The sequence below is a fragment of the Puntigrus tetrazona genome, chromosome 9 (assembly GCF_018831695.1).
Source record: "Puntigrus tetrazona isolate hp1 chromosome 9, ASM1883169v1, whole genome shotgun sequence".
NCBI classification, from domain to species: domain Eukaryota; kingdom Metazoa; phylum Chordata; class Actinopteri; order Cypriniformes; family Cyprinidae; genus Puntigrus; species Puntigrus tetrazona.
In genome coordinates this window covers 7626669-7654563 of record NC_056707.1, presented here as the reverse complement: position 1 = coordinate 7654563, position 27895 = coordinate 7626669, and the positions used below count along the sequence as shown (strand labels likewise).

The 27895-nt window shown below is 38.2% G+C and overlaps 1 protein-coding gene across 5 annotated transcripts in view; it reads right to left on the bottom strand.

Annotated features, from left to right (window-relative positions):
* Nucleotides 1–27895, bottom strand: part of pard3bb (par-3 family cell polarity regulator beta b) — a 254794-nt gene that overhangs the window by 74228 nt on the left and 152671 nt on the right. For all 5 annotated transcript variants that reach the window (XM_043249476.1, XM_043249475.1, XM_043249478.1 and 2 more), the window contains 2 exons: nt 23228–23437; nt 17111–17336 (listed from right to left, as the gene is read on the bottom strand). In XM_043249476.1, coding sequence (XP_043105411.1) covers nt 17111–17336; nt 23228–23437 — 436 coding nt within the window. The remainder of the gene's footprint in view (nt 1–17110; nt 17337–23227; nt 23438–27895) is intronic.

Sequence of the window (27895 nt, the reverse complement as noted above, 5' to 3'; positions counted from 1 at the left end):
AACATAAAAAAGGCCGAGAAAAAGCCTCCTGGTGTCACTGCTCTCCAGGCCAGCAGGATAACAGTGTTTAAAAGTAAAGGGAGCAGGGCAGGTTCTGGGTTAATGGCACCCCTGGTACAGGGTACCAGAGCGCGGATGGCGGGGGTTGAAAGGGCAGAGGGAGGAGAGGTGGGATCCAAGACTGCCAGCCCATCTGTTCAGTCAACACACAGGCAGAGAAGCAAGGAAAACAGCGTGAAATTTCTGCTATCACTACCGCCACCATGCCAGGATCTTCATCAAAGAGCAGGGACACTGAGAGACATGAGACGACATGGAGTGATGGAAAAACAAATGCAGCATGAAAGGATGAAGGAAGTGGATGAATAGAGAATGGGAAGTAAGTAGAGAATGAAAAAGTTGGAGCTGTAATGCACCGGTTAGTGTCACTCTTACTTTGAGTCCAATCCTGGGCATTAAATAAAAAATTATATAATTTCAATAATGTCAGTAATGTTCCAAACTGGCATGACAAAAATACAATGGAAGTCAGTGATAATGGAAACTGTTTGACTATCACCTTTTTTCAAATCATCTTTTGTGTTCAGCAGAAGAAAAGTCATACAGGTTTGGATCCACACAAGGGTAGGTTTTGAGAACGGTAACCCTTTAATATGTCTTGAAGTTCCAAAATTACTTCTGTCAAAACAGAAAACACTTTTCTGTGTCTTATTTACAGTCAGGAGCCACAAAAACGCTCTGAACAGGGATATGTCCATCATTATATTTTCAAGGATGGCTACTGCATGTAAACATGAGTGTTCTTTTTTTCAACCCCAAAACATTCTATGAGGTCATACTGAGCCCTGGTCCACATTCAGGTAATACAAATTCAAATCTGAACTACATTGTGACCTTATGTCTTACCAAAATCATTTTTGACATTATAATGAATAAATCCAGAAAAAAACTAAAAAAGATTATAAAGAGTGAGAACAGAACAAAGAATGAAAGAGCAGAATGAAAGAGATCAGATAGTGAGTGCATGAAAGAGAAAGACAGGACAAAGAGTAGATGAGGGACAGGTGGACACCACTCACACTGTAGGAAGTTCCACACATGTGCTCGTCAATAGAAAAGAGTAAAAAAAAAAAAAGGAAGAAAATCTGTTGTTCTCATATCCTCACAACCATACCCATGGGGTATCTGTGCATTTGAGTGGCACTGGGGCCCCAGAGAGGAGGTTAAAGATGCCAGGGGCCACTTTTGACTGATGTATGTGCATCAGCCAGACCACAACAGGCCTCATTTTGCTTTCTTCATACTCCACCGGTCATCTCCATCAATGACTCTATAATTAAATCACAATCAATTACTCTATATGAGAAGCTTTCATAAAAGCCAGTGCTCTGACAGTGCTGCAACAATCAGTGCAACATTACAGGAAAAATAAAATGTATGAATAATGTCTGTTAAGTTTTTATTATGCTTTTGAAATATCCACGGCAAAGGCAGAATGGCGGATTCTGTAATTTCCAGTAATTTTACACTTCAATAGCAGATTCCATGCCTGTTTTTGACAGCGAACACAATAATGTGGGCCACTTGTGTTCACACAGCCAGAAAGACCCCCAGGGCACTGAGCAGAGGGGAAAAAACAACAACAACAAAGAGACTGGAGAGTCTGGGACTTGACCTGGATTACACACACTCACACACAGCGTGCCACCATTCATTAATTCCTGTAGTTTTTTGATTGTTAGTACAGCATGGTGTCTTAATCAGTCACCATTCCAGTCATCTGAATATTAACACGCCAATCAGACCAAAGGGCTTTCTGGCAGCAACAATACACAAACCACATACCGCTTATTCAAAGTGCATATCTGTGATGCTTGTCTATAAAAAACAGCATTTGTTTGCTTGTCTGTTTTCATTTAACGTAGGCATGACAATTCATCTATTTTATAAATGTATGTTATTGATCTTGCTTTTATTTTGAATCAGAAAGTAATTTAATAAAACTCAAATTTTAAGCTTGTGTATAAATTTACACCCATTTAAGGTCCAAAGTACCATATTTTTCTCAGAAGTACATCACAACATGGAGGAAAAGACCTTGTGGCTATAATTTATAGGATGTTTTTGCAGTTAAATGACATGACAGAGAGCAATAGGAAAGGCGGCAGTCAATGGGATGCAGACACAACAAGCCAGATTCGAACATGCATTTTCAGTTTAAGCACCACAGCTCAAAGGGCCTAAAACACATAAGTATACTGAATTTGCCTATAAACAATTCTGAGGTAAATCATACATGTAAATTCAATCCAACACTTTAAATAAGAATTGCTTTACAATTAATTTACATAAAAATGACTTTGATGACTTTGAATGTCTTTCATAAACAAGGTCCCTCAAAGCCATGACTATAACATCTATTTTTAAGAGCATTCTTCTACTCAGCCTTCTTTCCGTTGGTCTGGCACAAAGGTATAGGCTGCTTTATTGTCTTATATCCTTCCAGGGGATGAAACAGAATTATTGATGTTAATTTCCTGTGTTGATCCAAGGCGGGACAAGTAAGTGCACCCTCATCTGGACAGATCAAAGGCAGGGGCCATCACTCTTAAACCAAACGAACATGGCGCAGAGAACCCTCAAAGCCAGATCTGATCCATGGCTTTCTAAACTCTCCACTACAACTAGAGGAAGTGTGAGAGATCACTCATCCTGAAGATTGATCGCAGGGAACACAGCTCTTGACGTGATTGGAAACACATGGAAGTTGAAGGAATACATTCTGACCACCTTTCTCCTTCCCTTTCTTCCGTTCTGTCCTCCCAGTCATTCTCTGACAAAAAAAAAGTGCTTAACCTTTTTTGCGAGAGAGATCTAGGGTGAGATTTGCTTTGAGCATCTGGGGTGAGTAATGGTGGAGGAAGCCAATCAATACCTCTTTGCCTGATGATGGCCATTCAGGGTGTAATTGCGTCGGGTGCCTTTTCCTCCAATGGAACATAACTGCCCCTTTCATCTATTCACCTTTTAGCAGACTCTGCCATTTTTGGCTTTGTCTAACCTCTAATGGCTCTCAGACCCGTTTTTGTCTTCTGACAGGTTCTTGAGCGCTACAGACGACGGATGCATTAAACTAAGAACATGCATATATGACCTTCTTGCTCCAACAAGAGCACCTTACGGTCTGAGGCTACTGACGGGTAGAATTACAGAAGTTGTGGGAGTCGAGGATCATTGGCCGAAACCCCAAAGGCTGGTTTTGTTTTCCCGAGGCGTGAACGTGGCCATGTGGTGACATCCCAGATACATCTGCACCAGCTGTCTTCGGCACGACTGTCTGTCCTTTTGACGCCAAACCTCCCACCGCAATAGCACCATCCATGTCGCACGAATACATTATCGGCTTTCATCACGTCAACGATGCTTCATCGCACCTCGTCAACCAAGAATCTTGCTAATTATGTACAGAGACTCTATGGTGTCTCTCCTGAGCGTCGTGGAGGACAACTGCACATTAAAATGGATGTCAGAGGCTGGCAATGTTAGCGCACATTAAAAAGGCACTGCTGTTCCGCTCTGGCCATCAGACTTGAACCGTATAGTTGATGGGAGACAATCTGCTCACGGTATGGAAGAGAGACAGAGGGAGGACAGAAGGGAGGTGATGGAAACACTTGCCTGGATCTGTACAGGGGGTGGCAGGAAGCAGAAGGAAGCAGGGCTGGATGAACAATAGAACAGACTGCTGAGCAGAACGTCTCCCCCCTGCTCAGATCTCTGGCTTCTGCTCTTGGTCACCACAAGTCCTCAGAACTTCAGAAGAACTTCTCCCAGTGTGCTTCATTTGTGACTGTGCATACTTTCTCCAGTGACTAGCATGTCTATGTATAAAACAAAGTAGAGAAATTTGGTTTCACTGGGAGACATTTTCCTCAGTCCATCAATCCAGGAATTCTGAACTCACACATCCCTCAAAACATTGAGTAGAGTCTGTAATGCAGAACTCTAGGGGTCATTACTTAAAATGATGATCAAAAATGTTCTGAATATACTCAGATTTTGGCAGTCTAGAAATAGAGATGCATGATATATCAGTAACGTTTTGGCTACTGGTTGATACTGAAGCAAGTCATTTTAACAGGATCATTGATATTTGTTATTTAATTGCGAATGCATGCATCTTTAGCACATCCTGTTTTCCTACTGTACATTAAATGTTGTGATGTCTAAATTCCCTTACAGTATAGTTTGTTAAAGTAAAATGATTTCAAAAGTACTATATTTATACAACACCGGACACAATTTTAACAAACCCTTTAACAGTTATCAGACACAACATGAAATCTATTCAGGACAGAATTTTAATATCAGTCTTTCTCTATCTCTATTCATATGTGAACTTCCATTTTCTATAGATTGTATTTTACCTTTGACTGACATGCCAAATCAACTGTAATAAGAAATAATTTAGCTGTCCATATTGCAGTTGGCATCTTCAATTTATCGCACTATGGCTGAGACCCAAAAAAATAAATGCTACCACACAGTATGCAAACCAACAACAACTCAGCAATGGTGAAAAAAGCTTTAGGCAGCAAAGCTTTATAAATGTTCCAGAACCCCTTCGTGAACTCTCGTGAATTTGAGCACATGGCAAATGCTATAGCCTGAATCTGAACCGTAGGTGGAGGTAAAACCCGTGTGGTCTAATCATACACACGGCGCAACAGTAATCTGTCATGTTCATTAGCACTCGCCGTGTACATCGTTAGTAGTATCCACAGAGCACCATAATGGCTCAAATTACACCGTCATCCTCAGCTATAATCACCCTACTTTTCACAGCCATTAAACTAAGCAAAGAAAGCTTGCGAGTCCGCAGAGACTGAAAATAACCTCAAAAAGGCAACAATACATGCTAAAAGAGGGTTGCTACATTCGGGATTTGTGAAATATTTACAACATTCTCTATATTGTCTTAATGGCGATCTGCTTCATAAATCACCAAAAAATGCATTACAGAAATGAAGCACAACAGGATGAAATTAAATTAGGATAATATATTCTAATAATTTCGCAAGACCTCATTGCTCTCAAACTTTTTGATTTAAGAACTCTATTAGTCAGAACCACATGAGGTACTTGACCTCCATATATCTAATGGTTCACAGCAAAACCCAACAAATTTAAAGAGTAACTAATCATCGGCCCATATGAAACTATTGACCTCTACATATGCAAAACCATCTGCAGCCATAAAGTTTCTGCTTGTCTGTCCTCTAAACATATAAAAAGGGACTTGCCTAATATAAAACAGATTAATGCTTATTCTGAATTAAAATACAAATTAGTTTTAGTGATAAACCAGATTAATAACCCAAAAAATAATAATAATGTACTCTTATTCAAATATCTTAACCATGAGGACACTGTGAGGCCATATGCTCAGTACACTAGCTCTTGGTTTATACTGGAAATACTTCAGATGTCTGTTGTGCTAGACAACTCTTTCATTTAGTCGACTACAGAAAGTTTGTCCGGCACCATCCAGGCTGCAAGTACAAATTCTCTGAGCTTGCATAGCCAACTGACCTCATATACACACAACATAGAAAATGACAGGTGCTTGCATGTTACTGATTACTTGAGGAGCATTATGGGAATATTCAACTTCAAAGAGATTTCAACCTCCTGTTGAAAATGAGTTGTTGAGAAGATGGACTTCAGAGAATTTCTCACTTGGAAAGGTGCAAATTAGCCTGTGACTACAGTTAGAGAAAGAAAAACAAAAAACACAGGCACAGAAATTTTCAACAGAACTTTTCTGCTCATGATGTCTATGGAGTCAATATTTATTCAGTATCAAATCAAAACAGACATGTCATTTTTAACATGAGTCAGTTATTTATGTTATAATTTTAAAACTAGAAATATTTTTGATACAACCTATCGATCTGCTTCAGAGGACATGTGATAAGCCCATTAAAATAATGGCTGCTATCCATGAGTCATGATTTTTTATTATTTATTTAGTTCAATTTAAAGTACCTTTTTTGTAATAAAAAAAGCTGTTTATTTATGCAATGACAAAGCTGAATTGTCATCTTCAATGTCACAATTTTTCTGAAATCACTTCAAAATCACTACGCAGGATTTCTTAGGTTGCTTAAAATCTTAGGAAACCAATTTTATTTCTCTAATGAATATATATTTCAAAGAAATTTCATAAATGTCATTACTGTCACATTTGATCCATCCAAGGGCGTTTACAGTTTTTGGACAAGAAAAAAATTGACAAGTAGAAAAAAAGCTGGCAGTGTTTCGGTTACAAATAGCAGTCGAGGGCGTTATTTGTTGCTATACCAACAGCTGCAACAGTAGCCTAGTGCTGTGTGGTGCAGAAATGTCAAGAAAGAGGAAGTTGCTTTTTGAAGTTAACGGGGAGGAGAATGTCATTTTACAATGATGTTTGTGGGTGCACAGCATTATAAAGGGAAGGAAAGAGTGCGGCTCTTACAACGGTTTAGCCCAGGAGATCCAGTTGGATGATGTACGGTTTGCAGCATATTTTAGACTAAAAGTCTATCTAAGAGCACCTTCTCGATTTGTCTTAAATTGTTTCTTGTTTCTTTCAGGTCTAATCTTTTGTCAATTGGTCAGCTGTTTTTTTTTTTTTCCCAGAAAAGTTTTTTTCAACTTGAATAGATGCTCTTAACCGCAGATTGTGGCGGTGAAGTTTAAAAAATAGCTTGGGACTTTTTTGAAAACATGGTTTACTCCATAGGATTATTATATAATAGCTATACAGTATTGTATTTACCATGAACTCAACATATATAAATGAAATACTGATCAATGGATCAGTTAGGTTGGCAATTGTATATTCCTTAGTCAATTAATGACATAACGAATATAATCTGAATATCAAATGTCAGCTCTTACTCCTGATTTCCATGCTACTTCCCCTACAAGCGCAAAATAAGAACAGTCTGCATCTTGTAAACACAGACAAAATTGGTTAGGAGGAGAATCACTCGTCACCAGTCAGTAAACATAAAATAAACTGTATATTCCATACAACCCTCTGCACATTATTACACAACTTCCAGAAAGAACTGGAAAAGAATAAGAATAAGAAAAGAACTGTTCCTGCAGCTCCTATTTAGCTGTTCCTATTCATTTCCGCACAAATCTACCATATTCTTGTCGCTGATTGTTACCTTTCAGAGCTCAGTCCAAGCAAGCCTGCCACATCTTCACTCTTTAATGTAATCAAAGGCAGGAACAGGCCTGCACTGAAAAAAAAGGATAAGTCGGAACAAGAGCCTTAGCACAGAGGTGCTACAGACAAAGAAAAAAAAAAAGACAATGAAAAAGAAAAGACCCATTCAACGGTGGGACACACAGACCCAATCACATATTCATGCCATTTTCCATTCATCCAATCATCTTAATCAGAACATTGCATCTTGGGAATCAAAGGGGAGATGATTGAACTTCCATTAAAGAGGCCTTTTAGTGATTCATATGTAGATGGAGAGGAGAACAGCGGCGGCCAGTTAGCTACTGTATACCTCCACTCAAACCGCACGCATGAACCTCCCCGTGATACCGTTACCATGGCGAACTGAAGACTGAGACGACAGTACCCTTTCACAGAAATAAACCTATCTCCAGATCACAGCGCTCGTAAAGGTGAGCTGGGCGCCGGTGTGGGCAGCTGTCGCCATTGATGGCTGACATGAGCCATTTTATACTCCTAGAAAGGATTCAAATTGGGGTTTAGGAGAGGGAGGCCGGTTCTCAATCTAAATTTTAGATGCCCTGCATCTGATAAAGAACGAGCGGCAATGTTTCTCACATTTAAAGGTTTCTGGACACTTTAGCAACACTTAAAATGTAATTCAATTGATAAAAAAATATGAAAACAAGTGGCATCGGAAATCAGGCATAAACACAGGTCTAGTTTATTCACATCATCTATGAACATCCACCAACGCTCGACAAATAAAATGTCACACTGCTTTTCATCGCCATTTATAACTTAACAAATACCATTTTGTAAAATGTTTTGCTTGATTTTTTTATTTTTTTATAAATGCCACTTCTGATATTTTCTTTTATAATGAACTGACATTCATACATTTTAAGTGGGACTAAACTACTGGGGCTTTTGTATAGTTCTGCCCTGCTGTGCGGGGTGATATGATGTCACTTCCTATCCAAAGTACGTCCAGTTTTTTTGCTGATGAGCATCAAACTTAGTTGTTGACTTGATCAAACATACAAACATACAGCAGGAAAGATATTAGGAAATGTGCTAATTGAGAGAGAGAGATGAGAAACAAGGGGGGCTGTCTCTCCGTCAGCAGGTCTGTGAGGGAGGGATGAGGTAAGCTGCACCATCTGTGACTCTGACACTTGTTTCAGAAGCTTTTAGAGGCCATTAGCACACTCACTAAAGGTCACACACCAGTGCTCACACACACACACACACACACACACACACATACGTACATACACGATTAAACACAAGCATGCAAACATTTCACATATAAACAAACACTGATTTACAAACAGACGCAGATAAACAATAAATCAACCTCAGTCAGGCTAAATATGAATATGACAAGGAAAGAGTTAAGGATGCTGCTAGCATGTACCTGTCAGCCTGACTGAGCATCATCCTGGTGTAACCATGCCTTTGAAAGACAACAGTAAGAAATGAATATGACTCAGTGTTGCAGGCTGTGACGAAAACGCTCAGAAATGTGACAATAAATAAATAAAAATGTGACTATTTAAAATAAGGCAAGGAAATTAAAGATTAGTAAGGGATTGTTAGTAGAACACATCCTGGGGACATTCACACAATGTTTTCCCTGCTTTATTTTTAACATGCTCACTGTAAGTCAACTACACATTACAGCAAAACACTGTTGTCAATTCATTATTTAGTGATCAGTCTTGTTTTGTACATATGCAGTGAGTGGCAGAAGCATTCTACAGCTAACTACAAATGAATTCATCAAGATTATATGCAGTGTGCACGAAACCGAACTGAACAACTAGTTAATGACACACTTGAAGACGCATCAGGGATGTGTTTGATCTTGTTAGACAAAACAGCACACCAGAATCCCAAATAAGCCCAAAATAAACCTAAATAAGACCAAATGCTTTATATTGAACAGAGGTACACTTTATTAACTCCATAAAGCGGCTCACTTTATGAGCCAAAATCAGACAACAAGCCCAAATAGGTTTATAAAAAGTGGACGTGCAGTTTTGTGAAGCAGTCTTCTAAGCATAAGAAACAGCACCAACCTCAATAACGCTTTAGTTAATTTGCCAGATATAACAAATCTTTGTTTATTAAAATTACTTTAGTCAAGAATAGTCATGTCTATTGGGTTAAACTCATTGGAATTATGCTTTTGATCACAGAGAGAGATGGCAAAAATGAAGACTTGCATGGCTTAATATCATGCAAATTATGTCCCTTACCGAAATATGTAGAAGAAAACCCATGAATGGTTTAAAACACATTGTTTTGGACATATTTTGGACTGTGGTGGGCTCCACTATTCTGATGAAGTAAGATGGTTGCACAAGGTGAGCTAGACAACTGAGAATACAACTCGGAAAATAAATAACTGATATTATATTATATTATATCATATAGGTTGATTTGTAAACCAAATGCTGTACCACCATTTTTATCAATTCAAACTCCCCAGATATCAAGTGAAATCTGTGCTGGGAAACTCTTTCAGTGGCCGCTTCGTAATGATAAGTGTTGGTATGTAGCTGTGGTATACTTAAAGAGTCAAAGGCTTTAGAGCTAAAGTGGAGAGAACAAAGAACAGGTTTTTAGGAAGTTTTATTTGTCCAGTCATCTTCACATTATTTTGTCTGCCTCTTTTTGCTGGAAAAGCATCTAGGAAAGTCGGACATCGCTTCTCTTGATGCCCTTCGACTGAAAATTACAACCAATTAGCTTATCAGAATTTTATTTTCTGAACTGTGTATTCCTAGTTGTGTCACTGATGCAGAATGTACCATGCACATAAAATAATGGCATACATAGTCCAAAAACTATGTAGATTTCTTAAATAACATACATTTTACATGTTCATGGGATTTCAGTAAGACATCATTTGCATTATATTAAGCGATAAATGTCCTAATACCCGGGGATCCCTTTAACAATGTGGCTCAAGTTTCTCGCCATCTTCTGCAAAGAGCACTGGATTTTCAAGACATTTTATCAAGTTTTATCGCAAGACCATTTAATCTATCCGTTTTAACTGCAAAAACAAGAGTAAATGTGAACACGTGTACAAGGCAGTGTTTCCTTAATCACTATTTGGCTTCCGTTGAATCATCCATAGGTTCTCTTATGAACAGTTGAACAGATTCAGGAATCAGTCTCAAAAGTTCCTTACACAAATAATTCTTATGAACCAATATGTTGTAAAGAATCAGTTGAACAAATTCACAGATGACCAACTTTTATGGATCAGCTGAACAGATTCACAAATTAGCCCTTAGAGTTCAAATGAACAACTCTTATGAACGAGCATGTTTAAATTAATCAACTGAACAGATTCACAAACCGCCTTAATACTATGTCTTTGCTTTGTTTTAAATCTTGTTTCTAGTGTTACCAAAAAATTTAATTTTACCATTATCATGGCAGCTGTGGTGGAATTCGCTGGAAGGCAAAATGGCCGAGAGAAGTGAGGATAAATGAGAGGAGAGAAGCAGAAGAGCGAGAAAGAAAAGAGGACAGCTGGTGTCAGAACGGAGGGAGTGGGCCTGCTGCAGTCTCTGTTAATGGCAGGAAAAGTGAACATTTGTTCTCACTCTCTCTGCACTACATAAACATCCGCAGAGAGAGCAATGCTATCATTACACACACGTGGGAACTTTTTCTCCCTATCTCTTTCATTTCACCAGTCCTTCAGAAACCCATCATTGCGTATCTTGCTAAAAAAAAATCTTAAAGGTGATTTGGTGGTTTTATCTGGTATAGCCGACCATCTCAGTTTGGTTTGAACTGTTGTTTTTTTCTTCAGCATGGTACAGTGCTGCCATCAAAACTGTTTATCAAACTTGGCTGACCTAAAAGATCTATTAATCTCTTGCCTTACAAGGTCAAGCTGCAAGCTGCATTCCTCCCTCGCCTCTAATGTGAGAGAGTCATATGCTCGGTCACGGTTTTACATGCAAGCCAAGAGGCTTTGAGGAACTGCAATTTTGCTGAATTGCTCCACATTAAGGTTAATTATGTAATATTTCATTTCTGATAAAAAGTAGCAAGGCTGATGAGATAAAAGTGAAGTCTGATAGTGTTTAACACTGTAGTTTCACTGAGGAACGTTTGAAGTGTCTGAGAAGAAATGGCTCAGCTCTAACTTTAGGACAGAGGGAGAATACGGTTTTTCCTAGCCGATTACGTTCATGCACGTGCTTTTCCCCCCCGCATGAAAACAAGGCTGCTTACGTCAAATACGTTTAAGTGTGCATATGTATTACGCTGTGATCCTCTCCACATTGGCAAATTGGGGTGAACTAACCCTTTAACTCCAAATTTGGAAAAAAAGCCACTGTAAAATGTAGGTACATGCTTGTTTCTATAAGTAAAATGAATAACATCACCGTAATTCCCAGTCCTGTGGCTTATTACTATGTGCTTTTACATTTGCAGCTGTAGGTTTCCGAGGACTGTGTTAGCCAGTGTAATATCTGTTGTTAAGTGTGTGTGTACGTTTGTGTGTATCACAGCAGCAGAATGAGGGGCATTTGGCAGTCCACACGGGCCTCCATCTGTCTGCAAGATGTAAAACATCCTAATGGGTCCCATCCTCCACCTGAGGCTATACCTTACCCTCCCATAGAGCTACTCCATCTCTCTGTCACACACACACACACACACACACACACACAAGCCATACAATTCTCCTGTGGTGCTAAATCATCAGTTTGTCACACAAACACACTATACCAGTAATTTACCAGTACACTTCACAAACACATGCATTTATACAATCTAACAATACTAAACAATGTGCTTTACACACAAAACAAAACACAAAAACAGCTCAACTCACGACTAATTCCAGCGAAGTCTAAATTGCAAAACTAAATGTGACACTCTAGTGAGTAACAAGTCAGCATGTTTCAAGCGACTCCTGCTTAGTATCTCAGCACTGTTTACATGTCTGGCTTCTCTTGTATGAAAATACCGCTATACATGACAAGCGGAAAAATATCAGGGAAAGCTCTTCATTTCATGGCTTTTCATCAAAACCCTTTTTTTAAAAATAGAAATTGCTTTTCATTTTGTAACAGCAACTATGTATTATTTTTAAAATGTAACATTAACATGATAATTTAAATACAGTTTTTGTAAATATTTGTCAAATGATTCATCACGATTAATCGAATCCCAAAAAAAAGTTTTTGTACATATAAATACACACATACAGTATATATGTTAAATATATTAACATATTTATACATTTCTATATTCATATTCTTATATTTTATATTCTATATATGTATAAAGATTTTTTATATACAATTTTATATAACATTTTTCTTACTATATATGGTTAATATATATGGTTACACACATACATTATGTAACCAAAAACTTGTTTTGAATCACAATTAATTTAAAAAATTGCAACGCAGGCTAAACAATTAGTATTTCCAATGTTGACCAGTCTCTAACATCCCTTGCGAGGTATTATTACAGTGGCTATTGTTAAATTATACAGATTATAAAACAGATTTTAGTAATTTGGGACGTAACATCTTTGGTTTTATGTGCATCAAAATAAGGCTAAGAGACAATATGCTAACAAATAAAGGGTGTCATTCTGTTCTAAGACAATGAAGAAAATAACAACAGTGTTATTGTATGACTCAGTAACCTGTTAGGAGATTTTGAAAGGAAGAGCTAGATGTAAACATCTGGCCTTTGAATGCTAAGGACCGAGAAACAGCGTGACATAAAAGGTTGATTTTCCTCTTTTGTCATATGTTTATCACTGAGCTGCAGGGCCATATCCTGGCTTAATGTCCCAGATTTGCAGCACTGCTCTGACCAAGAGACACAGCTACCACCAGATCAACACGGCCACTATCAGCAGAATGGACACTAGCCAGTGACTCCAACTGGGCACTAAATAGTGGCCAATAACACTGAATCTGAGCCAGGCAAAGAACAAAATAACCATCCGCACTGGCCAGCTAAAGATTTACCAGGCACATATAACATTGAGATGGAAAACAGAGGAGTCTACAGTGTTTCTGACCTCAAATAATAGATTTGTGTTCAGTATCAGAGAACCCGAATGCTGTCTGTAGCCATACTGGCTTGCTTCACAACAAGATGGCTGACATTCGGTGGAACAAATCTTCATTTGATGGTGAACGCAGATTGAAATACCTCCCTCAGCCTCTCTTGAATTAGCTGAGTAGTTTAGCAAACTGCATGACAACGGCATGTTTTTTTAATTCCAGTCTTTGGTTCATTTTGGAGTTTGTAAATTAACAGCACACATGCCTGTAAGATCTCAAAGTTTTACATTTCTTCAAAAGATCTAAATGAAGACAATGAGAAATGTTTCAAGCACTTGAAACAGATTTACAGTTGTTGGGGTTAGAGGTCATGTTTCTCAAGGGGCGTCTGAGCTAGTGTGTACTTCACCTGCTCTTAACCTTTGAGGTCAGACATCGCAAATACACATAATGCTAATTGAAAAGGGCAGTCAATATTTTTCTATCGATCTACAGAATGCTTGAGATACTTCAGTCCCTGGTTGAGGGTTTAAAAAAAAAAAAAAAAAAAAAAAAAAAAAAAAAAAAAAAAGAGGAGGGCACATGAGAGGAATATGTGAAGGAATAAAAATATAATATGGCCATAACACAAATAGCCATAACACATTATTTGTACGTGAACATATATTCAAGAGGGATGCTTTGTTTCTTTTTAAAATTATGTCGCAGCAGAAAAAAAAAAGATTTTTCTTTGATGAATACAAGAAACAGAAATGATTTGCATCTTTACTTACTTGTTAAACAAACGTACATATGTATTTGTTTGTTTGTTTCTTAATCTTACTTATTTTAACAAAAAATAAATCAATCTTATTCACTGGTAATGTATGAACAGGCCTTAAAGTTAACTCACAGACCGTCCCAAAGAATAAAGGGATTTTAGGATTTCAGATGCACAACCTTACAATAAAGGTCATGTTTAATAAACACTCATCAGTTACCCCAGCTATGCAAGAGTGTTCACATTCCCTGGGCCTTCAAAAAGTAGACTTATGGGGAATTTTACCCTTCTATTAATGCAATTTAAATCCATTTAATCCAAGGATATTTGGCCTGCTTAGGGTGACAGGGCACAGCAAAAGATTCTGGGTTACGTCATTTTTGAGTGAAGACTATGTCATATTCCATGGCGGGCAGCGTCACTCGAACCCATTTCTCTAATCCCCGCGGCCAGCCAAATATAAATAAATAAAACTACAATGGTTTTCAATAACCTTTACATCCCTCACCCCATCAACCGCTGACAAGCCAACACATAAACGCTTATCTCCTCAGAACAACGTTGCACATTAGAATGATTGCATGGGCACGAGAGGAGAGCTGGCCGCAGTGGGCTCTCGGCAGACATGCGGAAGAAGAGAAACAGTGGGATCAGGCCGAGTCAGACCGAGTCGGATTAACAGAAGCAGGAGCCATATCGTAGCCCGCATTTCCTGACGAGTCAAAGCGATTCACCTTGAGAAAGACACCGACTGAATCAAGTTCTCCGGCTGTTTTCCTCGCTCCGCCGTTTCTATTTCTCTCTCTCTGCTGGAATATTCCGCATGTTGCTGTAACAGCATGGTGTGCCTTTCAGTTTTCCCGGCAGTCATCCAAATTAAAACAATTATAGAGCTAATTGCCCGTTAGGTGGAGCCTGCCGGGGCGTCCATGCTCTGATTTGTAGAATCACTCATGCGGGTCGTCCTCCACTGTGATGGAGACGCCTGGCCTTGCTGGTGCCGGAGCCAGTGCCGGCCGGCCGGAGGAACGATGGGCAGATGGGCAGGGGTTGGCACAGGTGCCCACCGTGATGCAAATTAGGCCTGGCAATGGCGCAGTGTGAAGACAGAGGAGATTGAGCGCTGTGACGAAGAGACGGCGTGCCATATGGAGCTGGGGCTGACTGCTCTGTTTACCAGCGGTCGAAGTCAGTTACACACACGCAAGGGTGAGCATGAGCCAACCGAGCATCCCAATAGCAGATCGGGCCAAAATTCCGTCACATGACATGTGACCAACTAGTGACCCATCGCAGCAGTTGAGCATGTGCGTCAAATCAACAGTCATCCATTCTGACCTTCACATGTGTGGAAGAATCTGTTAGTCAGCCTTCATATGAAAATGAAAATCATTTGCTCACTCTCACGTCGTTCCAAACCTGGCTTATTTCTTCAGAGGAATGCACAATAATCACTCTTGAACAGCATTCCCAAAGTCCTACTTTATATTAAGTGTCCATATTAGCTGTGTACTTAGTTACAAGATGTGAAGGTATTAAGTATCCACAATGCAAATACACATTGGTACATAATACTCACAACTCTAATGTTTGTGTCACTACACACATGTAACAACCTTCAAAATAGTATCTGTAAGTACAAATGTGTAAAAAGACACTGGTAACAAAACTTTTTGGTAATGAAAGTACAAATGTGTAACAGGACTATCTCTTTTTGGTAAAGGAAGTGTTACATTTACCATATAATTACTCTGACGTAACACAGCAGCGGCCAGTAAGTTATGGTAAGTTAAGGCATTAAATATAAATATAAAGGTTGGTGTCTAGAATGTTACATTTTTATTTTAAGTGGAGGCGTTCCTGAGGCGTTATCATGTAAGTACACTGATATTACAGCGGTGCACCAACTCCAACAACTCCAGATCCAACTCCTCCCACTTGAAATATTCCTAAACCTGCCCATTTCCATCCCTGGGTCAAATTGTTCCAATTACGCAATTATGCACATTGCTGTTACAAAACGTAGTAACATAATTCCTGTTTCATAAGTGTTTTGTGAAATGGAAAAAAAGTGTTGTTACCAATGTCCTGTTAAACATTTGCGCTTACACACACCAATTGTTACATGTGTACTTACACATAGGGTTGTTACATGTGTGTAGTTACAGAAATATTACAGCTATACATACTATGTACCAATGTACTCACACTGTGGTTACATACTACATACACATCTAGTCATTATATAAGTACACAGGCATTAAGGACACTTAATATAAAGTGGGACCAGGGTATATTCTGTGTCTGTCACTTTAAATTCTCAAGCTCATTAAAGCAGGATGGATTCTGATTGGCTGTCACTGTATGTATCGTTCATCAGCTGGAAAAAAATAATTTCCAACGTTCCAGTGATTCCAACGATATAATTTTTTTTGTACCTTTATCCTTATTTGTGGTGTGAACTCTTTAAATTCTTTAACACTAAGAATGATTTTTACAAATCTTTATATTTATAATTATCGTGCTTGGTGTGAACGGGCCTTTAGAATGAAATTACACTAAACAAACATAGCTTTTATTGATCATTCAAGCCCATGATCTTTTGAATAAATCAGTTGAATCTGATTTATGAAACTAAAGTGTTGGTTCACCAAACTGAAATAACAACATTTTGGTCCATTTACCACAAGAAAATATTGAATGACTTTAAAATATAGTGTACCGGTCAAATGGACATCTTTTATGATATTTTTTATGGTGCATTTGTGCATTTGTTGAAGCTTAAAAGCTTCCGTCTCCAATTTTTGTATTTGCATGAAAAAAGAGAGAACAGAACGTATTTTAAAACAACACCTTTTATGTTCCATAGAAGAAAGTAAGTTGTACGGGTTTCGAAAAACATAAGGGTGGGAAAACTATTTTTTGAGTAAACTCCTTTTCTGGTAGACTGTCGCTTTAAGAGAGACAAAACAACAAAGCAAGAAGAAGAGAGGGACGGACAAAAGGAAACACAAACACAAAGAACTGGGGTCTTGCCTCAGTAGCCCGAATCCTTTCTTCTTGGTCTTCTTATCCAGCTCATCACCGACCTCTTCTGATTTCTTCTTCTCTTTCTCCTTTCCTTTGCTTTTCAACTTGTCTTTCTTCTTGCCTTTGACCTTCTTCTTCTTGTCTTTCTTGTTCTCCTCATTGTCTCCTGCACCCTGTCTGGAAGAGCCACTGGCTGGAGTATCTCGTCCAGAGCTTTGGTCCGACCCCTCATCTGTACCAATAAAACAAACAAACATATGATAAATACGCAGTGGTCTAGCATAGCTAAAATTATATACATTACACATTTCTTCTTGTGTTTATATCAAATAAACTGCACGAATATATCTACCACAGTATAAATAGCATAGCGAAACCTTAACCGGTTTCAGAGATTTCTATATTCACACAGTATTTACCTTCAAAACCGCCTAGTCCTGTTGTGGCCTATATCCCAGTCAGACTTGTGGAAATATAAAAGATCTCTTTAGAGATATTTTTTCAGCTAATCTGCCCTGGAGCATCAAAAAGTTGCTCCCATTATCATAATCAGAAGGAAAAAGAAAGAAGGGGTGTGGATAGAGAGGGGGGGAGGAAGTGGACGAGGACAAATAAGGATAGAAAAAGTAAAAAAAAAAAAAAGGCTTGGGTAACTGAGGAACCTGCTGACATAACCATCTGTTACTGGCTATCCACTGTGGGGCACTGTGTGTGTGTGTGTGTGGCGATCAATCGTGGCTGCATTATGTGTCGGCGCTCTGAGGTTTGTCAGATGGTAGCGGCGGTGCTGGGAGCAGATGTACGTTTACCAGGCCGCCTCGGAGAGCGTGTTAAAAGAGAGATGAGGAGACGTGCGAAAAAGCATCAGTCTTTCATAAGCCTCACAGCAGCCATCTTACTAACCCTCCACTTGTAGCTCAGGGGAAAGTCCCGACAGCCCTGTACACTGCGATTTATTGATGGCTAGTTGTAACTTACAGGCCAAAATATGACAAAGGGAAGAAAAAAAAAGTGAGGAAAGAGACAAGAGAGATCTGGTGTTGTAAAGTAGTGGTCGACCGATATGGTTTTCAATAGTAGATATTGATGTGTAGAGACCGATATTTAGACATGCAATGGCAAATGGTACAGAGAATTGTGAAAACTATATTTACAATCAGTTTTTTGGCTATTGACAAAGCTCATGGTATAACTAACATAAGTTGGAACTACTAGATCTTTTAATTGGCAAACCTGGTTTATTGATCAATTGACGTTTAGTTACCATTTCTAGCTCATTAAATCTTACACTAATAGTAATGTCTGACTTCTAAACGATTGACTATTATGAGCAGGGCTTGTTAATGAATCAAAACACACAACTAGTGTACTCCAAATCGTGAGCAAATTACTTTCATAAGATGTTAACATGAAGACTTAACGAATTAAAGATAAACATTACAAGCAGTATTTAATAAATTAAAATAAATTATGATGATTATGATAAATTATGTTTAAAAAATAATTACAAATAAATATTTTGCCACCATTTTATGTTTTACTATTATTCAATTTTGTTTTCGCAACCTAGCGGCATTAGCAAATTAAATTTAGTTATGTTAACAATCCTGAAGAACATTATTTAAAAATATAATCACACTTTACAATAAGGTTCATCAGTTAACACTAGTTAACCACATTAGTTAACATGAAAATTGAAAAATGCATTTCTACAGTGCTTTCGTTAACATTATATATTATAATACAAATTATAACTATATTATCAAAGATACTGTAATATACACACACACACATATGTATAGAAGTCAGGAACAGGAAAGTGTTGAAAAATAAACTCCACTTGCTTCGGATTGCTGGTGATACAGAATACATTACATTCAATATGACTCTGAACCGGCTCCATTTTGAATGCCAGAGATAAACAAAATAAAACAAAAAGAAATGCATGCAAAACTCTCTCTGAGCCTCGCCTACACAAACTTCAACTATCGGGTTCGAGGACAAGTCGGTTCTTCCGAGGCTTAGTCCAAGGCCAACAGCAGCATCCGTTTCCCCATGGCCTGATTTCTACACAAACAAATGCCGATCCGCTGTTTAAGCTAGCATTGAAGCGGGTGGCTCGGTAATGACTGTACAGCCGCCCTATTATTCAGAGACACAGAGGAACCTCAAAGGCCTGCTCCAGCTCCCACTTCTCTAATATGCATCAGAAAACTCTTTTGTTCGGACCAGCGCAAAGGCTTATTGTAAATATCAATCCGCTGAACACAATGCTGAACGCGGGAAAAAAAAATGGTGAGAAAGGATAAAGAAAAAAGGGGAGATATTTCTCATCATGCTCACGTCTCAATATGAAAACGCTTTAAAAGAGCAGGGCTTGAGGACTTAGAGAGCAGTACCTATGCTCTGAAAAGCCTTACATAATAAAGCTATAATGACACTGCTGTGAGCTCAAAGTGAAATAATGGAAACCATTTCAAAGGGAAATAAATCCCTTCCTTAAATGCCTCTCTGTTTATCATCCTCACTGATGTATGGCCTTTGCTATTTATATGGTTTTTCATGTGAGAAGGCTGCATTCTCTTAATTTTCTCCTTGGGGCTCTAGGCTTGCAACTGGATATTACAGGTTCGATCTATATATTTTTGTACAATGTAATCACGCAAGGTTTTTCAAGACTGCCATGCTTGACTGTTTAACACACTGATATAAAATAAAAGCGGAATGACAACGAACTTACAATTTAGTATCTATTTAAAATATTTTCTAAATATCTGCTCTTGTAAATCTTGCAAACTTTGGCATATCTAGTTCTTCCTCAAATCTGAATATTTAAGCAGCACAACATTTTCTAGCTGACTCTAGCTTCTAGCTAGTTTCTCGCTAGACTGATCTAATTGCTTTGGCTGCAAAGTTGTGTGGCAGCCAATCAGACTGTAACTGGCGATTTCCAGTCATCTTTTGCCATTTTGTGCACAATATACATTGGAATGTACTGTCAGCTGTCAGTGACTGTGCTGAGTGAGAATATCACCATTGTGCCCTTGAGCAGGGTACTTGACCCCAGGTTGCTCCAGGGGGATTTGTTCCTGTAATAAGCCAATAGTTTATGGCATTTAATAGTGACACTGTATGAACATCACACACACACACACACACTCTATCATGAATAAAGATTCTAATCTAAGCTGTTCAAACCAGCCCCAACATTATCATATAGGGGCGTAAGGAGAGGAAAAAAGAAGCAAATGAAAAATATGTTTGCTTGATTGCATTGAAGATTATCTCAAATGCTTAAAAAATTAGGGGGAAACCCCTCTAAATAATAAAACGAAATAAAATGCAACTAAATGCATGACTGTTATTATTATCATGTTTGCAATAACTTGCAATGAGTTTGTTACACCGCTGGGGAGGTATTTGGGCCCACTCATCTCTGCAGGATTGTTGTAACTCAGCCACATTGAAGGGTTTGAGCATGAACCGCCTTTTTAAAAGTCATGCCACAGCATCTCAATAGCATTCTTGACTAGGCCGCTCCAAAGTCTTCATTTTGTTTTTCTTCAGCCATTCAGAGTTGGACGTTGGATCATTGTACTGCTGCAAAACCCAAGTTCGCTTCAGCTTGAGGTCACAAACAGATGGCTAGACATTGTCCTTCAGGATTTTTTGGTAGACAGCAGAATTCATGGTTCCATTTATCACAGTAAGTCTTCCAGGTCCTGAAGCAGAAAAACAGCCCCAGACCATCACACTACCACCACATTTTGTAACACTTTATTTTAAGATGTCATAATACAAAGCAATTATCTAATTTGGTACTTAGCAGTAGCCTTTGTACTTGCATGTAATAAAATGCACTTATCATGTAACTAAGTTATGGAACAGCCTGCAGTTAGAGTTTGTAATTATGTAGGCAGCTACTGTTACACATATGTAACAGACAGAGACTTTTACACAGCTACTAACACTTAAGGATACACTTTATTTTATGTAGTGTGTAATATTCAGTCATTTTAATGTAATTAGAAAGGTATTACATGCATTTAAGCTGTGTACTAATAAGTTAAATCAAACAAAGGTGCAGCTAGATGAGGTGTACAGTATAGATAAACATGAAGTACACTTAAGTACCATCTTGATACCCTATTTTAAGTAGCGTAGGCTTGTGTAATATTCTGTAATTGTAATGTAATTAGAAAGGTATTACATGTATTTAAGTACATATGTAATATGTAAAATGCATAATTACAAACGGTCAGTACCGTAAGTACATTTTGTTTTATGTAAGTACAATGACTACTACTAAGTACTTACTAGATAATTACTCTGTATTATGGACACCTTAAAATAAAGTGTAGGTTGGTAAGATGTTCTTTTTCTAAAATTCTGTTACTTTTACACCAGACAATTACAACATTTGGGCCACACACCTTCCAAGAAGTTCAATTTTTGTCTCATCACTCCACAGAGTATTTTCCCAAAAGTCTTGGGAACCATCAAGATGTTTTCTGGCAAAACTGAGACGAGACTTTATGTTCTTTTGGCTCAGCAGCAGTTTTCGTGTTGGAGCTCTGCCATGCAGGCCATTTTTGCCCAGTCTCTTTCTTATGGTGGACTCATGAACGCTGACCTTAACTGTGGAAAGTGAGGCCTGCAGTTCTTTGGATGTTGTTGTGACCTATTGGATGAGTCGTTGCTGTGCTCTTGGGGTAATTTTGGTCAGCCAGCCACTCCTGGGAAGGTTCACCACTGTTCCATGTTTTCTCCATTTGTGGATAATGGCTCTCACTGGGGTTCGCTGGAGTCCCAAAGCTTTAGAAATGACTTTATAACCTTTTCCAAACTGATAGATCTCAATTACTTTCTTTCATTTGTTCCTGAATTCCTTTGGATCTCAACACGATGTGTCACTTTGGTCTACTTTGGGATCTTTTGGTCTACTTCATTTTGTCAGGCAGGTCCTATTTAGATGAATTCTTGATTGCGAACAGGTGTGTCAGTAATTAGGCCTAGGTGTGGCTAGAGAAACTGACTAATGTATTAAAGAACATGTAATGTATTTTCTTATCATATTAACATAGTGATGTTTGATATTTGACACAAATGTATGCATACATAGATAAATGTTTACATTATATATATATATATATATATATATATATATATATATATATATATATATATATATAGTATTTAATCAATCTTTCCCACTACACATATATGGCTTGTTAGAATGTGATATTTAAACTTGTTTCTTTGAACACAGTCAGAATATCTATCCACAACAGGGACGGTAATGAAAAGTAAGAGGAACGCTGTGTGCCTAATTACTGTCCTCGGTAATTAGTAATAAGCTGGTGCTGTATTCTTGACCAGAAGATCACGGTGTGCACACGTAAGTGTGTGTGTGCGCGCGTGTGTGTTTGTGTGTGTGTGTGGCATCTCAACGTCGAGGTAAACAGCAGATGTAATCACGCGTCGATGAGCAAATGAGTAAATAACCTGATAATTTGTGTTAATGAGTTTGTTTTGAAGCTACAAACTCATCACTTGGTCATCCTGAGTTGCACTATTGAACCACATCTCCGTTTTAAATTTCAAAGAAAATCTTACAACAACAAACTACGGTTTTATCTCGGTCTCCACAAATAGGAAGTCAGATACTTCTTTGAGATGCGTGTGTGCATGAGACGGGATCTTTAAGTCTTCAGCTGTGCTGTATCTGTTCGCACTGACCATAATGAACAACCCCTCTCCTCTCTCACACTCTCTCCTTCTTTCGCCACATGTCTGTAGTCTGTCGTCTCACGGAAGGGCCAATTAGGCTGGTGTGTGGGAAGAGGAAGCACATGACAGGGACAAAGCCAAACACTTTACTCTCAATTACTCTCCCTCAGCAGTCACTGACTTCACTCACACACATCCACAATTACTACAGATACTGATGTAGATTATGGGAGTCTATTGGGAACAAAGTGATATGTAGAATATAGAAACTATCAATTAAAAGGGGCCACGACTTATCTTTTTATATATATTTAGTATTTTTTTGATTACAGAATTTACACAGTACACCTTTAAATCTTGTAACTGTGTAGCTGATGCATTGTGGGTGCTCACCATCATCATCCTCTGGCGGGCCGTCGTAGGATTTGTCGATTGCTGCCCGGAAGCTCTCGTTGCAGCCACGCCCTCTCACCATGTGTGGGCGGGGCCTGTGGAATGGCAGCAGCTCATTCCTCTTAGCCTCTGTCACGGCAGTCTGAAGACTCTCCAGAGAGCTGGACTTCTTCAGGCCTAGCGTGGGTCCCAACTCCACTCCGCTAGTCACTGAGAAAGTACAATGAGGAAAAAAACACATGACATTTAATTACTATGCTTGGCAAAAATCATTTAAAATTTGCTTTTAGATCATTTCAATGTGATATTTTTGGTTTTTGTAAATTTTATATTAAGAAATTTAGGATTTAAAGGGCTAGTTCACGCCCAAAAATAAAAACCTGTTCCAAACCTGTAAGACCTTTGTTTATCTTTTTTAAGATATTATTATGATGAAATCTGAGAGCTGCATAGATAGCAATGCAGCTAAATGTTCCCAGACCCAGATACATCGCAAAGACATTGGTAAAACCATGTGACATGAGAGGCTCAACTTCAGTTTTGCAAAGCTATGAGGATACTTTTTATGTGCTTTCTAATGAATTAAGCATAATTCTTGGGAAATCATGGATCTGGCAAAAAAAAAGTGTTCCAAAGATGAACAGCGGTCTTCCGGGTTTGAAATGTCATGAGGGTGAGCAATTATTGACACAATTTTTATTTTAATATGAACTAACCCTTAAAGTTTGAACATCTTTCATCGAAGCAATATACTTATAATAATACGTTAATCAAAGGTGTCAGCATCTGTGGCATAATGTTACTGCCACAAAAACACAATTAAATAAAATATATTTTTAAAGGATCTAATTGTTTCTTTCAGGATATACTTATAAACTCAGATGTAAAAATGTTTACATTATTTGATTTGTACAGTCGTTATAAGGTTTTAGCATTCATGGCATTATAAACATTTTTCTACATATGTTAACATGTTTGTGGCTAAACCATTGAAAAATTGCCACGTTAAACAACATTTTTCTACAAATACTGTTGACTGAGCTTAATGTGAGAACCTGAAATATGTCTTGAACCTTTATTCAAATAATTAAAAAAAACCTGTCATTATATTGTTTGCATACTAGATTTCTTTTTTGGATTCATTCATAATGTGTGTAAAAACAAAGACATTAACCTAAACTTGAACTTTAAATCCATCATCTGCTGTCTAGCAATCACTGGCATTAGGAAACTTAATTCTAGCATCAGCGCTTTATGAAAGACTCGCTCATTTGTTTCTGTGCTAATCAAAGATGGTGGGTCAATAGAGACCACTGGAGCATTTCCAAAAGGCATTCTGGGAAGAAGACAAAGCAAAACGTTAATAATGTTTGAAGTGCCAAAGGTGGATCTTTATGAGACTGAGCATGTATGTGAGTGTATGTTTGTGGGAGTGTGTGTGTGTGTGTGTGTGAAATTGTAAACACTCTCTCTCCTCTAATGAAAATGACTTTTTAAACATGCGCCTCCACAGGGAATGATGGATGAGAGCTCAATCCCAGGACTCGTTTCTCCATCAATCAGAAGCACCATCTTTCTCTCTCTCTCTCTCTTTCTTTATCTCCCTCCTTTCCATCTCTGCATACCTCCATCCCCACTTCGGTCGACCCCACCCTTCTCCAAACATTTCCTACACCCACAATCATTAGCTAAAGCGCTGCAGCTCCCAGTATGCATTCATGAATCAGGAAATCATCGTATCGACAGGTGGTGCGCCTCACTGGAATTCCAATCAGCCTGGCCTGCTGCCGCCACCGGCCCCTTTTTTTGTTTGGCTAATGGTCGTTTAAATGAAAGTGGAAGTGGGATCAGTCGTTTAATCTGTGTGGCCTCCAAACTGCCAGAGAAGAGATGAGCCAAGCCCGGCCCAGCTGCATGCTTTCTGCTCTCAGGATTATGACATGAGAGAAATTTATGCACATATAATTTGGAATGTGGTACAGAGAGAGAAAGAGAGATGAGGAATGGGGCGCTGAGAGAGTGAACGGAGATGAGGACACAGCTGGATGAGAGGGTCTTAATATAAAATCACAACAGATGCCACACCTTCAAGTTTGACAAGAAATGAAAGTTCATGCAAGTTCAAAGAATGACTATGTGCATATGTATATGACATGCTGAGCAAAAGCAATGAAAAAAAAAAAAATATTCTTAAAGTGCCCCTATTATGGGTTAAGAAAGGTTCATATTTTGGTTTTGGGAGTCCCCCAACAACAGGTTGACATGTATGCAAGGTCAAAATACACTTTCATAGTCTTATAATATGCATTCATTTTACTTTATTTGCTCAACTACTCCCAAACGATTTGTTTAACAATTATTTTTTCCAAACCCCTCCTTTGTACGTGATCTCAACATGAAACATCAGCAACGGCTTGGGATTTTCAGTTATTCAGAGTCCTCTCTAACTTTATGCACGGTGCACTGTGAAATTTAAAACTTGATGTTTTCATTCATTTAGAGCTGTGCTACACACTGCATGGAAGCTCATTTTTAAAAATACACAAGAGAGGTATGCATAAGTCTGCAGTCTGTAAAACTATTTGCTTTTAAAAGAAGAAACTAATACTCACTAAGGTTGAATTTATTTGATCAGAATTACAGTAAAACAGTAATATTGTGATTTACTGTGATTCCTGTGAAGGCAAAATTTTAAGGATCATTACTCCAGTCTTCAGTGTCACATGACCCTTCAGAAATCATTATAATTTCCTGATTTGGTATATTACATTGTCACAGTGTGTTAGTAATTTCTATAAACTATTGCTTCCAGCTAACTGTCGTACGAGTCCACGACCGACGTTAACGTCCGCACACTGTAAATCCTCATATAAGAGTGTTGTGAAACTCATGCAAGGACTGACAGCGTCATTCAGTCTCATGTGAGCTTCAAAACACACTTACATCATGCTTCACAATGTGCTGACGTTCACGTCGAGGGTAAACTTAATATCCCATGTGACAGCTGTCCAGAACTGATGGTTAACAGAAAAAAAAAGTTAACTTTGTTTTTAAAAGCGTCAACTTTGGAGGTCCCGTACACTTGAACTATACAAACTCATAGAGACAGATCAGTTTTCCAAAAATCCTCATTTATGGTTTTCTGAAGAAAACAAAAAGTTGTACAAATCCGAAATGGCATGAGAGCAACTAAACTACAAGATAATCTTTGGGTGGAGTATCCCTTTAAGTTTAAAATGAGCATTAAGTACCAAGCCCGAAAAGCATCTGACATTTGCTGTTGAAGAATTAGTTTGAAAAAGCAAGTTTAACTCCTCAAAGGCTAATCCTCAAATTTCACCAGAAACGACCAAAGCAAACCACTCTTAAATTGGACTTTCAAGTATGGTGGTGGTGGATCATTAACAGCAGTATGGAGCGTCAGTGAGTAGGAGAGGTCTGCTGCAGCTCATTGCAGGGCTGGATTTGTGTGAGAGGAGGTTTATAAATAGCAGGCCGCTGATGTACCAGCCAGCGTGACTGAAATGTTCTCTATACAAGCACAGTTCGTGTCACAAACGTAATTACTTCTGTCCCATGGCCTGCTGATGAAATTAAGCAGCTTTTGAGAGGTCTGCTCTCTGGAGGTTTCCGAAACACTTTTGGCTTGAAGATGAGAGTCTAAATGTGTGTCTCGGGAAAATAGCACGCTTTACTCAGACACATACATATGCTGAAAAATGTGAGGGGCTATTTACTGTAGTCGTCACCTGATTTAAGGTAAAGTCACACGTGAGTTTGGACTTTAATTTCTTCTCACAGGAAAGGCTAGGGCTAATTCCCAATTAACAATTAATTTACTATCCTACAAGACCATAGCCTGTTGTAAAATGTACGGTGCTTTAAAGAATTTTCTAAATATACATGCTGCATGCTGTTCAGAGTAGTTTTTTAAAGAGGAAAAAAAAAAGGTAAAAGAGAAATTAAATTAATTATCCAGTTTTTTAGAAAGCTTAGAGGCCATTTCATTTATTTATTTTTAATTGATAGCTAACAATTAAATAATAATATATTTTGGATCAAAAATAAATAAATAATATCATACAATACATACATTGAAAACTTAGAATTAAAAAAATGTAATAGCAAAAAAAGAAAAAAAACTGCTGAATAAAAAATAAATAAATAAATAAATATATATATATATTGTCACAGATCAATCAATCAATCAATCAAAAATAAATTAACCACATTGTGGTTACTGTAAAAAAACAAGACAACTAAACGCTTAAAAAAAATACAAGGGTGGGATCTCATGTTATAGAATGAAATGTGAAAATATCCTGAGCTTGTGTTAATCACAGGCATTATTTCAGACATCCAACCAAATACCCATTCAAAAACATAAAAATCTAGCCTGAGGTATTGCCAAAATGCCCACAGAGTGAACTAACTTTATTTGAAAACACATTTAACAGACGCTTTAAAGATAGGGCCACTTGGAGTCTGTCACGCCAAAGATGAATCTCCTGTGGTGGAAGTTAGGAGACGAGAAATGTGGAGCGTATAATCGGAAAGGTCAGCGGTCTCAGTGTCACTTGTGTTCTCCTGTCACACTCAGAAACACTTACTCTCAGTTCATAAGTGCAGGGTTCAGGAAGCAGCTTTCTGCAAGTTATACTCCTACAT